Here is an 18,854-nt window from a genome sequence, read left to right as displayed (position 1 = left end):
GCTTATATGGGGTATAGTTTCTCTATTTATTTTGTTAGCTAGATAGGTTCAACAATTCCTATTTTCAAGAACTTATATTTTTTCTATAATTTTTATCTTATCACTCAAACATAATTTCTAATAGAATATTTATGTAATATTTTAATAGTTCATATTCATCGATATGGCATTCACGCGCAAGCGTTCGTCATTTTACCCTTTAGAATTAGCTTTCATATTGGACAAAATAGTAATTTAAGTTAGTTTCCTAAATTTAGAAATAGTCATTTAATTATTTCCTTAATATTTAGAATAATCACTGTAGTAATTTTTCTAACGTTTAGGATTTTGATCTAAGAAATCATGTTATTTAATTAGAATACTTCATATAAACTTTATTTAGATTTAAGGTATTGAATTTCAAGAATTCACGAATATTTTTTTTAATATTAGGTTTAGGACAATTTTATTTTCGTTATAAAAGTTTGGTTTAGTAGTCCTTATTTTCTTATTTCATTTAATATACTTTTAGGAGTACTTTTTCAAAGTTTACGAGTATTTCTTTTAAATAATAAAATATGTTGAATTATTTTTCTTATATTTAAAATTTTAATATCAACTAAATTTTTGTTATTAAATCATATTTGGGATAAAAACACATATCTAGCAATCACAGACATAATAATATCAATCAATTCCAATTATTTTAAAATTCAAGTATCAAGCTTAACAAGAAAATGAAATTATAAAATTAGAACAACTTTTTGACTGAACATATTGACAAATTATTGAGAACTTTTATGGGGCAGTTTCTTCTTTTATTGAGTTAATTACATAAAATCAACATTTATCATTTTTAGAAAAATAAATTTTTATTTTATAGCTTAGACACAATATTTCAATATAATATCTATACGACTTTTTAGAAATTTATCCATTGAGATAGTGTCCACGAGCAACGCGCGTATCATAAGTCTAGTATAAATTAAACTCATGATGTATTATAACTCACATATATTGCTAAGATTCTTGAACTTCTTCATATTTTTTGCAAATTTTTCAATTACTCTTTTGTTTTTAGTAAATTCTTAAAAACTAACATCTTTTTATATTTAAATAAAATTTACCTTTAAACTTTTAAGTATATCATTAAGAATATGATTTTACATTCTTACAAATATTCTAACATATTATATATCACAATTAATAAAAAAAATTGCTGAATTAAAAAAAAGAAAAAAAAAGATAGCTCGGTGTACAAGGTATCCCGCATTCATGCAGGGTCCGGGAAAAGGTCATACCCAAGGGCATACGCAGTAATTTTTATAAATGGTGTCGAAATTTAGAAGTACGGGAATAATAACTTCAATTATCATACTTCTAGACAAGAAATATTATTAGTTTGTTTGTTTTGTTGATTTTCAAGTTAGAAAAGGTTCTGGGTTCAATTCTACTTCATCACAATTTTTAACCATGCAGAACAGACTCTCTCAAATATCTGTAAATAAATGTGCTAGTTGAGGTTTGAACCTCTACATATTAGAGCATCAAGCACATAACCACCACACCAAGAGATAATTTATGTCAACTAGTGCCATTTTCTTCAACTTATTTGTTTTCTCCTAGTAGTACACATATATTTAATAAAAAAATCCAACGAAGCAGTGTCGCGTGACACTGCTTGGTTAAGCATGCACGCACCCGCCCATGATCGTACCCCAAGAGGTGTGATGTAGACAGTATATCCTAATAAAAATATTAGTGACTACTTTTACGGCTCAAATGTGCGAGTTATAGTGAGATAACGTTACCTTTGCTTCAATACAATTCGAATATATTGGTCAAACATGTTCCTATAAAGTCCAAATCCATATAGAACAAACCAGAAATAAACTTATGGCTACCACAACAGCCAATTGAAATAGTGGACACCCAACTGTATATATAACCACCACTAATTTAGTTGGAATCTCTAAAGTAATTCCCCGCCGTCGTAATTGGCGGCGGAGGCAGGATCTCCACAAAGGAGGGTTCAATTTTTATTTTTTTTTGTTTTTAGTCGGAATTGAACTATGACCTTATGTATATTTTGAATCCCTTTGACCACTAAACTGCACTTCTAAATTGTGTTAAGGAGTTTCAAAACTTAATAAATAGAGATAAAAAATATATTTTGATTCGGATAAACCTTGCGCCCCCTAAATCCGCCCTGGCCGCAACTACTTCCTCACATGGATACTACAAATTCATCCTCCTCCGACGACCCAAACAGCGGATTCTGTTCAATAACCAAAACTTTCCACAGTCTCCGGCCACCTCTCTTACTTCCTCCAGAAGCTTCTCCTCTTTCCGCTGCTTCTTACGCACTCTCTCTCCAACAATGCCCCGATTCCACCGCCGCCGCCTTCATCGACTCCGCCACCGGCCGCCGCTTAACCTTCTCCGAATTTCGTACACGTGTCATTTCCCTAGCTTCCTCCCTTCAAAACACATTCCGCTTCTCCAAAAACGATGTCGCATTTATCCTTTCACCGAATTCAACTCACGTTCCGGTTCTCTACTTTGCACTACTCTCCCTCGGCGTTATAGTCTCTCCCGCTAATCCTATGAGTACGGAATCCGAGCTGTTTAAACAAATTAAGTTAACGAATCCTGTAATCGCTTTTGCTACGTCGAGGAACTTCCAGAAGCTTCCTAAGTTGAAACACGGAACAGTTCTTATTGACTTACCGGAGTTTGAATCGATGATGACGAATACGGAGTTGAAATTCGAGCCTGTGGAAGTGAATCAATCGGATTTGGCGGCGATTATGTATTCGTCGGGGACTACAGGGGAGGTAAAAGGAGTGAAGTTGAGTCATCGGAATTTTATTGCAATTATTGCTAATTTTTATGCTCAGAGACAAGAGCGGACGTCGCCGGTGCCGGTGATGTTGTATACGGTACCGTTGTTTCATGTGTTCGGTTTACACTATGCGTTGAAATCGGTAGCGTTGAGTGAGACTGTAGTTGTGATGGAGAGATTTGATTTGAGGAAAATGTTGAACGCGGTGGAGGAGTTTAAGGTGACGCAATTGGTGGTGGCTCCGCCGGTTGTTGTGGCAATGGCTAAAGGAAGTGTTACCAGTGGCTATGATTTGAGTTCGTTGGTAGCGGTTGGTAGTGGAGGTGCTCCGCTTGGCAAAGATGTTATCCAAGCATTTTCATACAAGTTTCCAAATACAATATTATTTCAAGTAAGTAAAGTACCTTCATATCTAGTGGCGGAGCCAAGACTTTTACTAAGGGATTCAATATCGCTATGTATACATAAAATTTTGACATTACGTGTATAATGTAATTTTACTATGAAAGGGGCACCCTTGACTCTGCCCTGGTTCATGTCCGTGTAAGAATATGGGTGAAATTCTTAGAAAACCTTACTTTGCTTCAAAGACAATGTTTTCAGTATTGGAATGAGATGTGGCATCATGTAAAAAATGACCACATTTGGCCACATTAAGGATAAAATGAGAGGTTGCTCGAGATGACTTAATCATATCTAGTGTTGGCCTCCAAATACATCCGTCAATGGCTGTGAAATCATAGTCAATGTAGGGAGCTAAAAAGGGAGACTATGTGGACCAAAAATCATATGAAAGTAAATTATCCCGAAAACTCTTGAAATTCCTGCAAACCTAGTGAGGAATAGGAAGACGGAAAGAAAAAATCTATATAGGTGATACCAATTACTTAGGATTGTTTGTTAGATATGTTTGTACGTGTACGATAGGTCATACGTCTTCTAGGAGCCTTTGGTCCTATCAGAAATATAGTACTGAAAATATAAAGAACTCCTAGTACTTTATTTTTATTTGTATAATATTGATATGAGACGAGTCTAAATTAAGTGACATAATCCATAAAGATTTGTATAGCCGAACCAAGCCTGCTTGGGATTAAGAAGGCGCAGTTGTTAGTATTGTTTATTGAAATGAAATGACATCGACAGCGCAATGTTATACTATAATTCATATTGTCACACCTTGATTAGTGTAGCACTGGGGCTTATTTGATATTTAACTGATTGGTGTAAGACCAAATTCTCGATAAGCTAAGGAATTGCTTTTTAACATGTAACTGAACTTTGAGTCTTGATTTGAGGGTTATGGACTAACTGAGACAAGCGGGGCAGCATTTCGAGCTGCGACTACAGAAGAAATGCTTCGTGGGGATTCAGTGGGAAGGCTAATAGCAAATACTGAAGCAAAAATTGTAGATCCAGAAACTGGCATTGCTCTGCCTCCCGGTGAACAAGGAGAGCTCTGGATTAAAGGTCCAACCATTATGCAAGGTACCTTCAATTACAGGACTACTCAGACTAGTTTGAAATTGAGACAGCATTCCTTGTTAGCTATCTGCTAAGCGATCAAATGATATTGTGATACTTTTTTGTAGGTTATGTGGGTGATCCGAAGACAACTTCTGAAACTCTGGTGCCGGGTGGATGGTTGAGGACTGGTGATCTTTGTTATATTGACCATCATGGTTACCTTTTTGTTGTAGATAGGCTGAAGGAGCTAATCAAATATAAAGGATACCAGGTTCCGTTGCTAGCTTCCCTTGTAGTAACATTTAGCTTCTCAGGCATTTTACAATGGAAATGCCTGCTTATTCATGCTTGATTGTTCAGGTTGCTCCTGCTGAACTTGAACAACTTCTTCTGTCTCACCCAGATATAGTAGATGCTGCTGTGATACCGTAAGATTTTGCTTTTTTGTTTTCTTGTAACTTGCCTTGTATTTACTCGCAATCATCTGATGCAAGTAAACTAAAGCTATGAAATAAAAAAAAGGCCCGCCATTTGAAAAGATTATAACTTGAATGTTGAGAAAATGTTAGAAGTGGAATGCTGATGAATTTTATACACAAAATTGACAGATACCCTGATGAAGAAGCTGGTCAAGTGCCCATGGCATTTGTTGTGAGACGTACCCAAAGCTCTCCAGACAAAGAACAAGTGATTGATTTTATTTCAAAACAGGTGCTTTCTTTAACTATTTGATTTTAAGTAGACTACCATTTTCGCTCAAAAATCCCATATTATGCTGTGAATCGCCAAGTTCAATTCACTTGAAATATCATATATCTCACATATGAAAGTGAAACACATGGGATAAAGGCCCATGACCTTTGATCCTTGAACCAATTCCGAAGTGTTTAGTGTGATTGTCCACAACTTGCTAATGTGACGTTAAATTTTTGTTGCAGGTTGCTCCATATAAGAAAATAAGGCGTGTAGCATTTATTAGCTCCATACCGAAGAATCCATCTGGGAAGATTTTGAGAAAAGAATTAAGAAGGATCCATATACCAGAATCTAAGTTGTAATGCAGGTTCTTTTAAGGCGTTTTGCCTGTACATTATTCCATTGCTGCACTGCAAAATTCTCCAATTCAAAGATGAATAATTTCATATGATTTCTCGACAGCACAGTTGGCAAACCACTGTGAATGATTTTAAGAGAATGTTAAGTAGTAATAAGGTTCTACGTTCAAGAAAGCAAAGGTTTTAACGAGCTCACTATGCTAGTCATCCACTTGACAGGTGGTGAGAAAAATTCCTTATAAACCAGTGTAAAATGTCATGATCATATATGCCTTAACCCAACATTAGAAAACCAAAAACTAACTTTTTTCAAGAGCGTAGAGCACCTAAGCCAACTGGAGTCATTTGCGGAAATAATAGAACAAATTTTGCTTTCAATGAATAGCTCTACCATCGTTTGACATATTTACTCCCAAATCTCAAACTGTGCTTGTCTCATATGTTGAATCTCTGAGGAACACTATCAAGATCATCAAAATCATATCTTTGTCTCTCCCTGCCAACCTGTGCAAGCAAATAAACCAAAAGTTAGTAATTAGAACATAATAAATGTCACATTTCTTCCCTTTGAGGCAGGGAGATGAGAGAATTCAGAATTAAGCAATTGGTGGCAGAGGATATTTAAAAACTCTTCACCTTCGCTAGGTACATAGGATCACAAGACATAAGCTCATCCAATGAAGTCAGCTTTTTTGACAGCAACATTATTCTGCAATGTAACAAAAATAGACTTTATTGCAGCTTCTATATGTACTACTTTTTTTCCCTTCATGCACTTGCAAGAACTGAATGCAAGGATGTCACACACCGTATAGGGGTGGGGTGGATGAAGTGGAGGTTAGCGTCGGGAGTCTTGTGTGACAAGAAAGTACCACCGTTACTAAAAGGTAAGTTTTATAGAGCAGTGGTTAGGCCTGCCATGTTGTATGGAACTGAATGTTGGCCGGTAAAGAACTCACACACCCAGAAGATGAAAGTAGCAGAGATGAGGATGTTGAGGTGGATGTGCGGGCATACAAGGATGGATAAGATTAGGAATGCAGATATTCGAGAGAAGGTGGGTGTGGCCCCCATGGAGGACAAGATGCGGGAAGTAAGACTCAGATAGTTCGGGCACATTCAGAGGAGGAGCACTGATGCACCGGTGAGGAGGTGTGAGCGACTGGCTGTAATGGGCACGCGGAGAGGTAGAGGGAGACCTAAGAAGTATTGGGGAGAGGTGATCAGACAGGACATGGCGCGACTTAGGATTACTGAGGACATGGCCCTTGATAGGGAATTATGGAGGTCGAGCATTAAGGTTGTAGGTTAGGGGAGAGTGTGAATATTTCTACAGCACAATAGAGGGAGACTATCTAGTTAGGAGTTAGACTAGGAATGTCATTGGTCGTCTATTGATGCAGGGCTTTACCTTCTAGTTGTACTATACCAGCCATCTATTTCGTATTTCGTATTTCGTATCCTGTATTTCATATTCCATATCTCTTATATATTGTTATTTTTATTACGCATTTTTATGGTACTAATGTATCATCTCCTATTGCTTTTTTGAGCCGAGGGTCTCCTGGAAACAGCCTCTCTACCCTTCGGGGTAGGGGTAAGGTCTGCGTACATATTACCCTCCCCAGACCCCACTTGTGTGATTATACTGGGTCGTTGTTGTTGTTGTTGCACTTGCAAGAACAAGTTATGTCAACAAGCATTTCATTTTGTTGGCAATGACAAATAGAATAATCAACAAAAATTTCATCCTTGGTTACAAAAACCCATCCTAAAGTTATTGAACTAGGGTTGAATAAAACTCCAAACATATTCGAAATTCATGCATCATTAGTATGGGGAAGAAAAAGTTTTAACACATACAAATTCATTAGGACTTTGGATTTAAATCCAAACAGTTGCTAAAGTCACCAGATTGGAAGCGAAAGAATGACATAACTAAGAGAAAAACCATGCACATACTTCTTATAGCATTAAAAGTGAATATTTTCATAATCACGTCAGAGAAAATTAAAGTTCTTAGAGACAACAAGGCTCTTTTTTTATAAGTAGACACAAATGGAATTATTAGGATAATTTTACCTAATCAGCTCCTTCATTAACTAAATTATAATCGCAACAATAATGAAAATCTGACCTCTTCATTGATGAATCAATGTGTTCGATCATTGCGCATGTTTTATACTGCTCAGGATCCTCCAGGAATCTAACCATACCATCCTTCTGATTTATAGTCGCATATATTTCACCATCTTCAATCTAAAACCACATGTGAATAATCATGTCAAGCGTCAATTATGAAGCAAAACCCAGGTGCAGTGGTAAAAGAACTGAAACCTCCACCTACCATTTGAAGCACGTGCATCTCTGCCTCTTTAGAGCTACTTAGTTGGACAGTGTTGGCAATATCTTGAAGGGAGAGAGTAAGGTATGTTTGAGTTAATCGTTGAATATTGCGCTTATACATAGAAGAGACTACTTGCTTCACTAATCCAAGATTATTGTCCTGAAAAAAGAGATTGAAATGTAAACCCCTTAGTGATGATAGAACTGTGCCACTTCGACCTTGAAAACAAAGAACTGTGCCACTTCGACCACAGAGAACTTACACTTTCAAACTTCTCCATGTTTGTTTGAACAAATGTTTCAAGCTCAGAGATTTTCCCAGTGCCATAACTATTTGCCAGCTCCAGGTAAGGCTGCTCAAAGAGGGAGTTCGTTAGTAATTTAGTATTCGGGCCTGATAAACCTTAACCCAAGAAGGCAGATAACAAGAAATGTTTGGCAATCATGTCCCAGTTCTATGCTACAAGCCTACAAGTACTGATTAAACATTAAGTAGCCCTAATCATAAGAAATTTATTATTGGAACCTATTCAACATTTCTAACATCAATAATTGCATCATCTTAAATCATACAAACTTAGCAGTCCCTCTTATATTTGGTATGAGCAAATCAAGCAACCTGAAATCACTCTTTGAACAGTAGGAACTTTACCTGAGAGGTGGTCTTCAAATTTCTTTGGGCCACCGATGAAGTGTACTTGGGAAAACTGACGGAGAACTGCCATTAGACGTTAAGCACATTAGCACAATTTAATCAGGATAACTAACACCAGGCAGGATGATAGGTTCAGAAACAAACTGTCAATCCTTTTTTAAGGGAGTGGGGAAGGTCACAACTCACAGCATTTAAAGTGAAATTTAGAATCCGGAAGCATCTTAACAAGGAAAATATAGCAAGATTAAATGCAAACAGAAACTTGTCAGCCAGTGTGATTTGCCACATTTATTCTTTGAAAGACTTCCTTTCTTCTTTGCAACAGTAACTCGACTATGTCACTACCAATTGTTTCTTTTACTCTGCACTGACCTAGCGCTATTTTGAAATAATAAAACTTATTACCCTATTTTGAAAGACTTCCTTTCTTCTATGAAAGATCGTTTATCTAATCTAATGATGAAGTGACATTTGGTTATTAAAATCAAGTCTTACAGCTCAATCATCTTTTATACTGATTGTTCTTGGTACAAAATCATATACACAAGAACAGACTCTTCAGTTTTCACACCCAATTCAATTGCCATGCTTTCCGTATAGCATGTCTTATATAGTCCCAAGCACATATAAAACAAAATATATGGTCCTTTAGCTCTATACAGAAAGTCACTCTGTGTGGTTCACAACTAGATAAAATAGACGGATAATATCTCATCCAGAAAATAAGAAATTTATTTGCAAATGCCTATACATGCATACACTACACTGAAAAGAGATCAAATAAACCTCGCAAGCTGCCTTCAAGAGGTACGCCACTCTTAGATATTAGCCATGTGTACGGGAATAAACTAATTTCACCAGTAAACAGTAAGTTGAAAATGGTGATAAAACATACCTGCCCAAGACGAATGAGGGAAACCAGAATGTACTTCTTGTAAGATTCAACCGCTATAGCACTTAAAGTGGACATAGGTGCTGTCACAACCTTAAAGCAATAGTAGTTAAATCAGAACAACCTTACAGCTATAAATTACCTAAAGCAAATTAGGAATTGGGAAAATCATTCTAACAAAAATAAAGACACTTAATGAAAGATAGCATAGAAGGTTTAGTCATCAAATTATTATGATTTAAAACATTGACATACATTGTGTAGAAGTTCCAAAGCTTTGCCAAATTGCTTTTGTCCAACGCAAATCATCCCCCTGTTAAGTACCAAATATCATCAGACATAAGCACGATACGTGGTCGATGCACAATCCACAAGACTGAACGATTGGAAGCATTTAACTAGAGGATATTTAAATTACTCTTTGTGATTTATAAGTTTGGTGCATTGCAGCACACCACATGGTTCAACAAGGGGTTAGTTTTTCCTTTACGTAGTCAAAACATTAAAGACAGATGGCACAACAAATGCACATCAAGAATGGTAATTGAGAGTATCTTTATAAAACAATGGAGCAACACCACATAAAAAGAGCATGCTCTGTTAACGATTTGGGTAAGTGAACACAATAATATGTGAGAAGTGGCTGCAAGACCACCATAATAACAATAACCTCAATGCTGAGGAAACTGACCCGTAGTAACAATAAAGAAAGAAGTCCCTTGGCTGATCAACCTCAAATATGTCATCCTCTAGTATAGAAACACCAGTTTTATAGCACTTTGCTAATACACAAAGAAGAAGGAAATCGGGATGCAAAGCTGTCAGCTGCTCAGAAGAGACTTGTAGCTTGCGAACAGCAGTCAGCATAGGAGCCACACCACGAATTGGTGCTTCTAGCAATATAACTTGATCCTTAAACCATCTACAAATAAATATGACTGCAACCACAAATTGACAACATATCTTAATACAACTTGGACCGAAAACCTGAATATTCAGAAGGAAAAAAAAATCTGAAGTGAAGGCTCATACATTTTTCAGGTGCCAAATGTATTTGCTCGACAACACATGAATTGATAAATCTTGCAACAGAAACGAGTATTCCATTAGCTTCCTCCTTTGAAACTGGGCCAGACAAGATCGCCTTCCTGTTATAGCACAGAAGCGAGTTTTTAGTACACCCGGAAGTTGACATAACTAGTTCCATAAAAGTCAATAGCAAGTAAGAAACAATACGAGAGAGAGAGAGAGAGAGATTTAAACGAGACACACATGAGATTGCCTGCAATATAGCTAGATAATATGACCATTACACGATTTTTCCCTTATTTCTTACACAATTAACGCTATGATGGACTACGTAAATTTTAACCAAATAAAGTATCCACCTTGGTCATCATAAACTGTTTCACAGGGTACCTGCTACCTCCCGTTAGTATAGGCATCACGAAACTCTACAACTTAGGCAGATGGGAAGAAATCACCAAACACCCAGTATTTATGTCTTCCTTGGTATTTGAACCCTTGTCACCGAAGTTTGCACACTCCATAGATCACTAGGTTGCACCCTTGGGTGCTACCTTAGTCATCATAATTGTGCCACTTAATCATATTAATTTCAAGCCACCAGAAAGTGCACAATGTAGCTTGTAGCAAAAACAGGGAACAATATATGCATTGTCTAATATCTAGTAACAAAGTTAGCACGAAGGGTTTTCTACATCTACCACAAAACTCCATTTATAGCACTTCGTCGGCATGTGGATTACTCCAAGATTATCAATAACTTGTATTAAAAATCCCCCTTTTTTGGGTCAAATCCTCCTTGAGGCTGCGTTTGCACATTAGCCTTTACTCAGCACTGATTTTGAATCTCCTTATGATATGGTAGATTGAATTGAGTTGTTTGAAGAATTTCTTGGAAGATATTAAGGACTCAACGGAGTTAAGGTATGTTAAGGCTATCCCTCATTTCCTTTTGGCATGATCCGTACGATACAAACGAAAAGTTCATATATATATTAGTAGATGTTGAATCCCCTTGGCTTCTTGCCTTCTTCACGTGATAACTTTTTTTCTATTTTGAATCCTTTGTTGAAAATTCTGCCTCCGTCACTGCCGGACTCATATATTTATATCCAGAAAAACACTAACTTCTTCATAAGATTACTAACTTTTGCACTATTGCATCATTTTTTTTTTATTCTCCAACCTCACATGAATATCACAAACCCTAAATTGGATCCGTAAGCATATGAAATAAAGAATAAATAACATGGGTACATGCAAAATAAATCCTTCAAAAGGAACTTACAAGAAATAGAGGTAGCCGAGGGAGTGAATAGAAGGGTCAAGTTCAGCGAGCGAAGAAACTACGCTAGTCGACTCGGAGTGAAGTAACTCTTCAGATTGTTTGAGAAGGTTGTGAAGATGATTAATGTCTGATAAATTTCCAGAAAGCCCTTGGATTTGAGCCACAAGAGATTCAACAGAATCCATGTTCAGATTCATCTCTTTCCTCTTCTTCTTCTTCTTCTTCTTCTTCTTCTTCTCTGAATGAATCTCTGCTACAATGCAATTGATCAAAGGATTCAAGGTGCAATCCACTAATGCGGGGCTCGACCAGTTTTTGTAAAAGGCTTATGATTCCTTTAACACGTGTCTTCTTGGTATGACCGAACTCCGAAGGTTTTACAAATTTTCTTTTTGGTAAATAAAATATTAGAGAAATTAACTTTAAAATATAACGCTTTGGTGCACAAAACATTTAACTTTAAAATATAACGCTTTGGTGTACAAAATATACCGCATTAACGCAAGGTTTGAAGAAAGTTCACAACCCAAAAAACGTGATATAAATAATCTATTCTAATGCAAATACTAGTGATTACTTTCACGACTTTGAACTTGTGATCTATAGGTCACACGAAAAATTAACTTCAATTAGCCGGAAAAATTATATTATGTACAATTAATGATAATATATGTATATTGGATAAGCAATATAAATATTTTTGGTCGGGTTCTAATGTGTAACCTCACCAAGAAATTACGATAAAACACTATATAATATTAGAGAAACTATCAGCTATTCCCATTTATACGTAGCATATTATAAAAATTGGTCAATTCATTAAATATTACTAATGTTAGCCAACTAAATATTGTAGCAAAAAAAAGGTCAAATCTTTGTTTTTTTGAGTGGGTGTTATTAGAATAGATTGGGTACATCATAAGGAGTTTGAATCTCAGTTTTGGGATGATTTTGCGGAGTTTTGAGAAGGTTTGAATTGAAAATTCAAAGTAGAATATGAAACATGAAAAGAAATAATATATGTATCATTTGTGTATCACACATGTATCATATTTGTATCAAATGTGTATCACATGTATTTCCATGTATACTTGTATGTGTGTATCATATTTGTATCAAATGTATATCACATGTATATACATGTATGTGTAATACATACGTGATACATATTTGATACATGTGTCGCAAAAGAATTTTTTGAACTCTATTTTAACTACGAATTTTGATACCAAATCAGTCCAAATCACCTCCAATCTTACTCAAAATTTGTATATTGACTCATATATATGTTTTTAATGAATTTCAACCATACCCATTGAAAAAAGTCCTTTCTTGCTTAGATTTTTGGAATCTTGTATGTGTATATGTGTATATATATTTCATCATCTTGTTTGTTATCTCATCCATGAAATTTTCTTTCCGTCTTGCATCTAATGTTGTTTATCACGCTTAAAAATATGGAAGGAGATCTTTGTGTGTGATTCTTGGAGAGAAAGAATCTTATTTATTTGGGTTTTTAATTTTTATATGTGCTTGACTTGTTTTGGTAAGTCTATGATTATTGGCTAGAGATTGGTAAATTGAAACTTATTTGGGACATTTATGTAAGATGCATATCCAATTATACGCATATAGATATATTTAAAAACAAACACTTTCTATAAAAATATTAGTTTGAATAATTTTTTTCATTTTTATAAGGTGTTGAGTATTCATAGTTTTCAAAAATATTAGTTATATATAAAGAGGAAAAAGAGGCTTGTACGGGGTCAACCGAGGATCAAGTGGGGAGCCTTGACTAAGGATAATGCTCAGGCTGATGGCTATGGGAGCCTGGAGTAGCGGGGACGCTAGTGTTATGTGGACAGCGACGGCGGACTGTATAAGGGAGACGACGAGAGAGGTGTTAGGGGTCTTGAAGGGTTATTCTAGCGGGCGTCGAGGTGACTGGTGGTGGAATAACATGGTCCAAGGTAAAGTGAAAGAAAGGAAAGCGACGTACCTTAAGTTAGTGGAGAGCACCAATGAGGAGCAGATGAGAGCGAATAGAAAAAGATGTAAGAAAGCTAGGAAGGAGACAAAATTAGCGGTCACGGAAGCTAAGACTGCTGCGTTTAGTCGGTTGTATGAGGAATTGGGGGTCAAAGGTGGGGACAAGTAGTTATATCTGCTAGCCAAGGCGAGAGAGAGGAAAGCTCGTGACCTGGATCAAATGAGGTGCATCAAAGATGAGAAGGTAATGTATTGATGGAAGAAGCCCAAATTAAGCGAAGATGGCAGACTTACTTTTATAAACTTTGAATGAAGAGAGGGGGATAGAGACATCATGCTAGGGGAACTGGGGTACTCCGAGAGTCACCAGGACTTTAGGTAATGTAGGTGTATTAAGGTTGAGGAGGTCATGGTAGCTATTAGTAAGATGATTTGGGGGAGAGGGACCGGACCAAACGAAATTCCGGAAGAATTTTGGAGGTATGTGGGTAGAGCAGACTTGGAGTGGTTGTCTGGGCTGTTTAATGTTATTTTCCGGACAAAGAGGATGCTAGGTGTAACGACTCGGCCTGTCGTTCTGAGAGTTATAGCCTCGATTCCCCTATTTCTATTTCTTTATGTGTTGTTCAGCTATGTTGAGTTGTATCGAGTTGGTAGGTTTGGGTTCGGAGTAGTTTTGAAGTGAAATGATCACTTAGTCTCTTAGTTAGAAAGCTAAGTTATAAAAATCAACCGGAAGTTGACTTATGAGTAAACGAATTCGGATTTGGATTTTTATGATTCGGTTAGCTTTGTTGGATAATTTTAGACTTAGAAGTGTGTTCGGAATGTAATTTGTAGGTCTGTGGTAGAATTAGGCTTGAACTGGCGAAAGTTGGAAGCTTAGAAGTTCTTAGGCTTGAATTCAAAGTTGATTATGTATTTTGGTGTTGTTTTGGGTGTTCTGGAGGTTCGACTAAGTTCGGTTAGTGATATATAACTTGTTGGAATTATTGATTGAGATCCTGAGGGCCTCGGGTGAGATTCGGATAGGTTTGGGTTGTGTTGCGCTCATTTTTCTTATGTTTCGACATTGTTTCTTCAAGCATAAATGATATCATATTGAAAAATGAGCTCTGATTTCTTTTTTTGATTAAAACATTAGATCTGTATCGTAATTATGGACCCGTATCAAAAAGAATCATCGTATTTGGATATCGTATGAGGATTTTATGGTCATTTTACTAAGAAATAGGTTGCCAGATTTTTCAGATTAATTACGAAATTGCCACTGACAGCGTATTTAAAAATCTGCACTATTTGCAAATATTAAAACCTATATATCTCATTCATTATAAGGTCAAATTGAGTAATTCAAAAGCCTAACTTGACTAGAATTTTACAAGAAATCCATTGGAGGTATAAAATATGAGTTTCGGGATTGTTTGGCACAAGAAACACGGCAGAATAACTGTCAGAAAAATATATAAAACTAGGGTTTGTTCATTCGGTCATATTTTGATTTGGGGAGCTTGGATTTGGGCGATTTTGGAGGCGAGTTTTACCATATGGATTGGGGTAAGTGTTCTCTACTCGGTTTTGGTTATATTTCATGAATCTATCATCGTTTTTGGATTTTGATTGATGATTTCAAAATGAAATTGAGGGAGTTAGGGTTTGAGTTTTGGAGAGTTTTAAGTGAGGATTTGAGGAACCAAACGAAGTCCGATTTTGATGAATTTTATATGATTAGACTCGGGAGAGGACGAGGATTATTATTCTGTCATTTTTGACTCATTCTGAGACATGGGCCTGGGGGCCGGATTTTGGTCGATTTCAGATTTTTGGCATATTTTATAGTTTTTATTTTGGAATTCAATTCTTTAGCACATGGTGATGGTATTAGTCTAATTATGGTTATATTTAGAGTTTTTGGAGACCGAGTCCAGAGACGAGGGCATCCCAGAGTAGGATTTTACGTTGTTAAGGTAAGTAACAGTTTTAACTCAGGCTTTGAGGGTATAAACCCGGAGAATTTGATATCGTGCGACTGTTTGGAGGTGATACCCACGCTAGATGATGGGCGTGTGGGTGTATACCTCGAAGGATGGAGACTTGATCCGTCCCGTGAGGCCTCATGATCATCATCTGTGTTTATGTAGTTACTTGTTGTTGAACTTGTCTGCCTCTATGTTAGAGATCATGCTTTGGCTTTATTCATGCTCACATTATTTGTACTCAGTCATAGAAATTATTGTACATGTTTACCTCAGTTTTTATTATTTGTTAATATGTTGTGATACTTGATGTGAGTTGTGCCCCCTTATTTGTTAATGATGGTGAGGCTAGTGAGGTACATGATTGAGTAAGGCCTAGGGCCTGGTTGTGAGAATATTAATACCATAGTGTGTGAGTTGTCCGCGTAGCACGTGAGTTAACTATGCGGGTCCAGGTATTAATAACATAGCGCGTGAGTTGTCCGTGTAGCACGTAAGTTGACTGTGCGGATCCAGGTATTGATATGGTAGCACGTGAGTTGTCCGTGCTTGGCGCTAGGGCTTTGGGAGCCCCCCGGAGTCTGTACACACCCCTAGTAAGCGCAGAGTGTTGAGTGTTTAGTGCTGAGTGCGAGTGATGGAGTGAGATTGCGGTGAGGTTGCATTTATTTTTGTTGTTGCTGCATTTACCTGTTAATTTCTTTGTGGCATTTGTTGGTTTTATAGAATTTACATGTTTATTCATGTGTTATTGTAAATTGTGAATATAAATAATTGGATTGTTTTGCTTGGCTCGTCACTACTGCTCAGTTCCTTAGTTATATCTGTTACTACTGAGTCGGTTGTACTCATACTACACCCCGCACTTTATGTGCAGATCCAGGTGAGTTAGAGCGCGGCGATCGTTGAGTTCCGGTCGGCTATCTTTGGAGACTGCAAGGTGGCTGCTAGCGTCCGCAGGATCTTGTTACTCTTCTTGTCATTTCTTCTTTTGGACAGTTAGACAGTTTATATATCTTAAGTTCATAGTTTTAGACGCTCATGACTTAGTGACACCCCGATGTTTGGGACTCGTTTCCATATTTTATATTATTTATATTTAGAGTTGGTTTAGTTTATCAGGAATTAAATTATTGGAAATGTTTTATTAAATTCTTATAATCAAATTAGTAGTAATATTTTGGGAATAGACTTGCCTTATAACACGATAGGCGCCATCACGACCTTGGTAAGATTTTGGGTCGGGACAAGGTGATATCAGAGTCTAGGTTACATAGGTCTCACGAGTCATGAGCGGGTTTAGTAGAGTCTTGTGGATCGGTACGGAGACGTCTGTACTTATCTTCGAGAGGCTGCATAACCTTTAGGAAAATTTCACATTCTTGAATTCTTATCGTGCGATATTGATTCAGGTTGAAGTGTAACTCTTTGAATTCCTTCCACGCATTCGTAAGCGCATATGAGCGCTCAGTATCAGTTGTGCAACGACGACTTGTGATTCCCTGGATGAGGTGCAAAATGTGATTTATATGTGTTGATATTGGGCTAGTGTGGAGGACTTGAGGCCGGGTTTTGATTGTAGATTGAGCACTGAGGTGTTGATTGTGTGAGCGTGTGCTTGTGGACCTATATGTCCGGTAGTATCCCTATTAGTGGCTGGATGGATACGCGATGAGTATTATGTGACCGCGAGACGATTTCATATGATTTGAATGTGACAAGAATGTATTGCTGAAGGTTTCACCTATTTGAAACTCCAGGTATGTTTTTAGACTCGTTCGAGGACGAACGTTTGTTTAAGAGGGGAGGGTGTAACGACCCGGCCTGTCGTTTTGAAAGTTATAGCCTCGATTCCCCTATTTCTATTTCTTTATGTGTTGTTCAGCTGTGTTGAGTTGTATCGAGTTGGTAGGTTTGGATTCGGAGTAGTTTTGGAATGAAATGATCACTTAGTCTCTTAGTTAGAAAGCTAAGTTAGAAAAGTTAACCGGAAGTTGACTTATGAGTAAACGAATTCGGATTTGGATTTTTATGATTCGGTTAGCTTCGTTGGATGATTTTAGACTTAGAAGTGTGTTCGGAATGTAATTTGGAGGTCCATGTAGAATTAGGCTTGAATTGATGAAAGTTGGAAGCTTAGAAGTTCTTAGGCTTGAATTTGAGGTTGATTTGGTGTTTTGGTATTGTTTTGGGTGTGTTGGAGGTTCGACTAAGTTCGGGTAGTAATATATAACTTTTTGGAATTATTGATTGAGATCCTGAGGGCCTCGGGTGAGATTCGAATAGGTTTGGGTTATGTTGCGCTCGTTTTTCTTATGTTTCGACGTTGTTTCTTCAAGCATAATGATATCATATTGAACGAATGAGCTCCGATTTCTTTTTTGATTGAAGCATTAGATCTGTATCGCAATTACGGACTAGTAGCAAAAAGAATCATCAAATTTGGACATCGTATGAGGATTTTATGATCATTTTACTAAGAAATAGGTTGCTAGATTTTTCAGAGTAATTACAAAATTACCACTAATAATGTATTTAAAAATCTGCACTATTTGCAAATATTAAAACATACATATCTCATTCATTATAAGGTCAAATTGAGTGCTTCAAAAGCCTAACTTGACTATAATTTCATAATAAATCCATTGAAGGTATACAATACGAGTTTCGTGATTGTTTGGAACGAGGAACGAGGCAGAATAGCTGTCAAAAAATATATAAAACTAGGATTTGTTTATTCGGTCATATTTTGATTTGGGGAGCTCGAATATGGGCGATTTTGGAGGCGATTTTTACCATATGGATTGGGGTAAGTATTCTCTACACGGTTTTGGTTATATTTCATGAATCCATCATCATTTTTGGGATTTGATTGATGATTTCAAAGTGAAATTGAGGGAGTTAGGGTTTGAGTTTTGGAGAGTTTTAAGTGAGGATTTGAGGGACCAAACGGAGTCCGATTTTTTACGAATTTTATATGATTAGACTTGGGAGAGGACGAGGATTATTATTCTGCCATTTTTGACTGATTCTGAGACGTGGGCCTGGGGCCAGATTTTGGTAGATTTCGGATTTTTTGCATATTTTGTAGTTTTTATTGTGGAATTCAATTTTTTAGCACATGGTGATGGTATTAATCTAATTATGGTTAGATTCAGAGTTTTTGGAGACCGAGTCCAGAGACGAGGGCATCCCGGAGTAGGATTTTACGTTGTTAAGGTAAGTAACAGTTTTAACTCTGGCTTTGAGGGTATAAACCTGAGAATTTGATATCGTGTGACTGTTTGGAGGTGATACCCATGCTAGGTAACGGGTGTGTGGGTGTATACCTCG

The 18,854-nt window shown here is 36.8% G+C and overlaps 3 protein-coding genes across 4 annotated transcripts; 2 read left to right on the top strand and 1 right to left on the bottom strand.

The window, feature by feature from the left end:
• The first annotated feature begins 2,152 nt into the window (after positions 1-2,152).
• Positions 2,153-5,444, top strand: LOC107815751 (4-coumarate--CoA ligase-like 9). Its single transcript, XM_016641380.2, has 6 exons — positions 2,153-3,215; positions 4,123-4,312; positions 4,417-4,562; positions 4,652-4,719; positions 4,900-5,002; positions 5,230-5,444. The coding sequence occupies exons 1-6, from the start codon at positions 2,211-2,213 to the stop codon at positions 5,347-5,349; spliced, it is 1,632 nt and encodes a 543-aa protein (XP_016496866.1). The 5' UTR covers positions 2,153-2,210; the 3' UTR covers positions 5,350-5,444.
• Positions 5,445-5,566: 122 nt separating this feature from the next.
• Positions 5,567-11,862, bottom strand: LOC107815752 (COP9 signalosome complex subunit 3). Of its 2 annotated transcripts, XM_016641381.2 has the most exons (11): positions 11,554-11,861; positions 10,272-10,387; positions 9,931-10,177; positions 9,495-9,552; positions 9,243-9,332; positions 8,345-8,410; positions 7,956-8,045; positions 7,694-7,852; positions 7,484-7,605; positions 5,983-6,055; positions 5,567-5,850 (listed from the first exon to the last, which is right to left on the bottom strand). In XM_016641381.2, exons 1-11 carry the CDS (start codon positions 11,748-11,750, stop codon positions 5,782-5,784), a joined length of 1,287 nt encoding a protein of 428 aa, XP_016496867.1. In that variant the 5' UTR covers positions 11,751-11,861; the 3' UTR covers positions 5,567-5,781. The 2 variants fall into 2 exon arrangements, with proteins under 2 accessions (XP_016496867.1, XP_016496868.1); XM_016641382.2 differs by lacking the exon at positions 5,983-6,055 and having other exon boundaries at positions 11,554-11,862.
• A 1,510-nt stretch (positions 11,863-13,372) lies between these two features.
• Positions 13,373-13,714, top strand: LOC142175544 (uncharacterized). Its single transcript, XM_075242549.1, has one exon. The coding sequence runs from the start codon at positions 13,373-13,375 to the stop codon at positions 13,712-13,714; it is 342 nt and encodes a 113-aa protein (XP_075098650.1).
• The last annotated feature ends 5,140 nt before the right edge of the window (positions 13,715-18,854 follow it).

This window comes from Nicotiana tabacum, chromosome 21 (assembly GCF_000715075.1).
Source record: "Nicotiana tabacum cultivar K326 chromosome 21, ASM71507v2, whole genome shotgun sequence".
In the NCBI taxonomy this organism is placed as follows: domain Eukaryota; kingdom Viridiplantae; phylum Streptophyta; class Magnoliopsida; order Solanales; family Solanaceae; genus Nicotiana; species Nicotiana tabacum.
The sequence above is the reverse complement of the archived record's forward strand: the minus strand, read 5'-3'. Positions and strand labels throughout refer to the sequence as shown.

Coding starts and splice junctions, on each gene's coding strand:
- LOC107815751 (XM_016641380.2), top strand. CDS start 2,211: ATGGATACTACAAATTCATCCTCCTCCGACGACCCAAACAGCGGATTC. Junction 3,216..4,122: donor CAAATACAATATTATTTCAA/GTAAGTAAAGTA, acceptor TCTTGATTTGAG/GGTTATGGACTAACTGAGAC. Junction 4,563..4,651: donor TCAAATATAAAGGATACCAG/GTTCCGTTGCTA, acceptor TTGATTGTTCAG/GTTGCTCCTGCTGAACTTGA.
- LOC107815752 (XM_016641381.2), bottom strand. CDS start 11,750: ATGAATCTGAACATGGATTCTGTTGAATCTCTTGTGGCTCAAATCCAA. Junction 9,553..9,930: donor TTTCTTTATTGTTACTACGG/GTCAGTTTCCTC, acceptor GGTACTTAACAG/GGGGATGATTTGCGTTGGAC. Junction 9,333..9,494: donor CTTTGGAACTTCTACACAAT/GTATGTCAATGT, acceptor TATTGCTTTAAG/GTTGTGACAGCACCTATGTC.
- LOC142175544 (XM_075242549.1), top strand. CDS start 13,373: ATGGCTATGGGAGCCTGGAGTAGCGGGGACGCTAGTGTTATGTGGACA.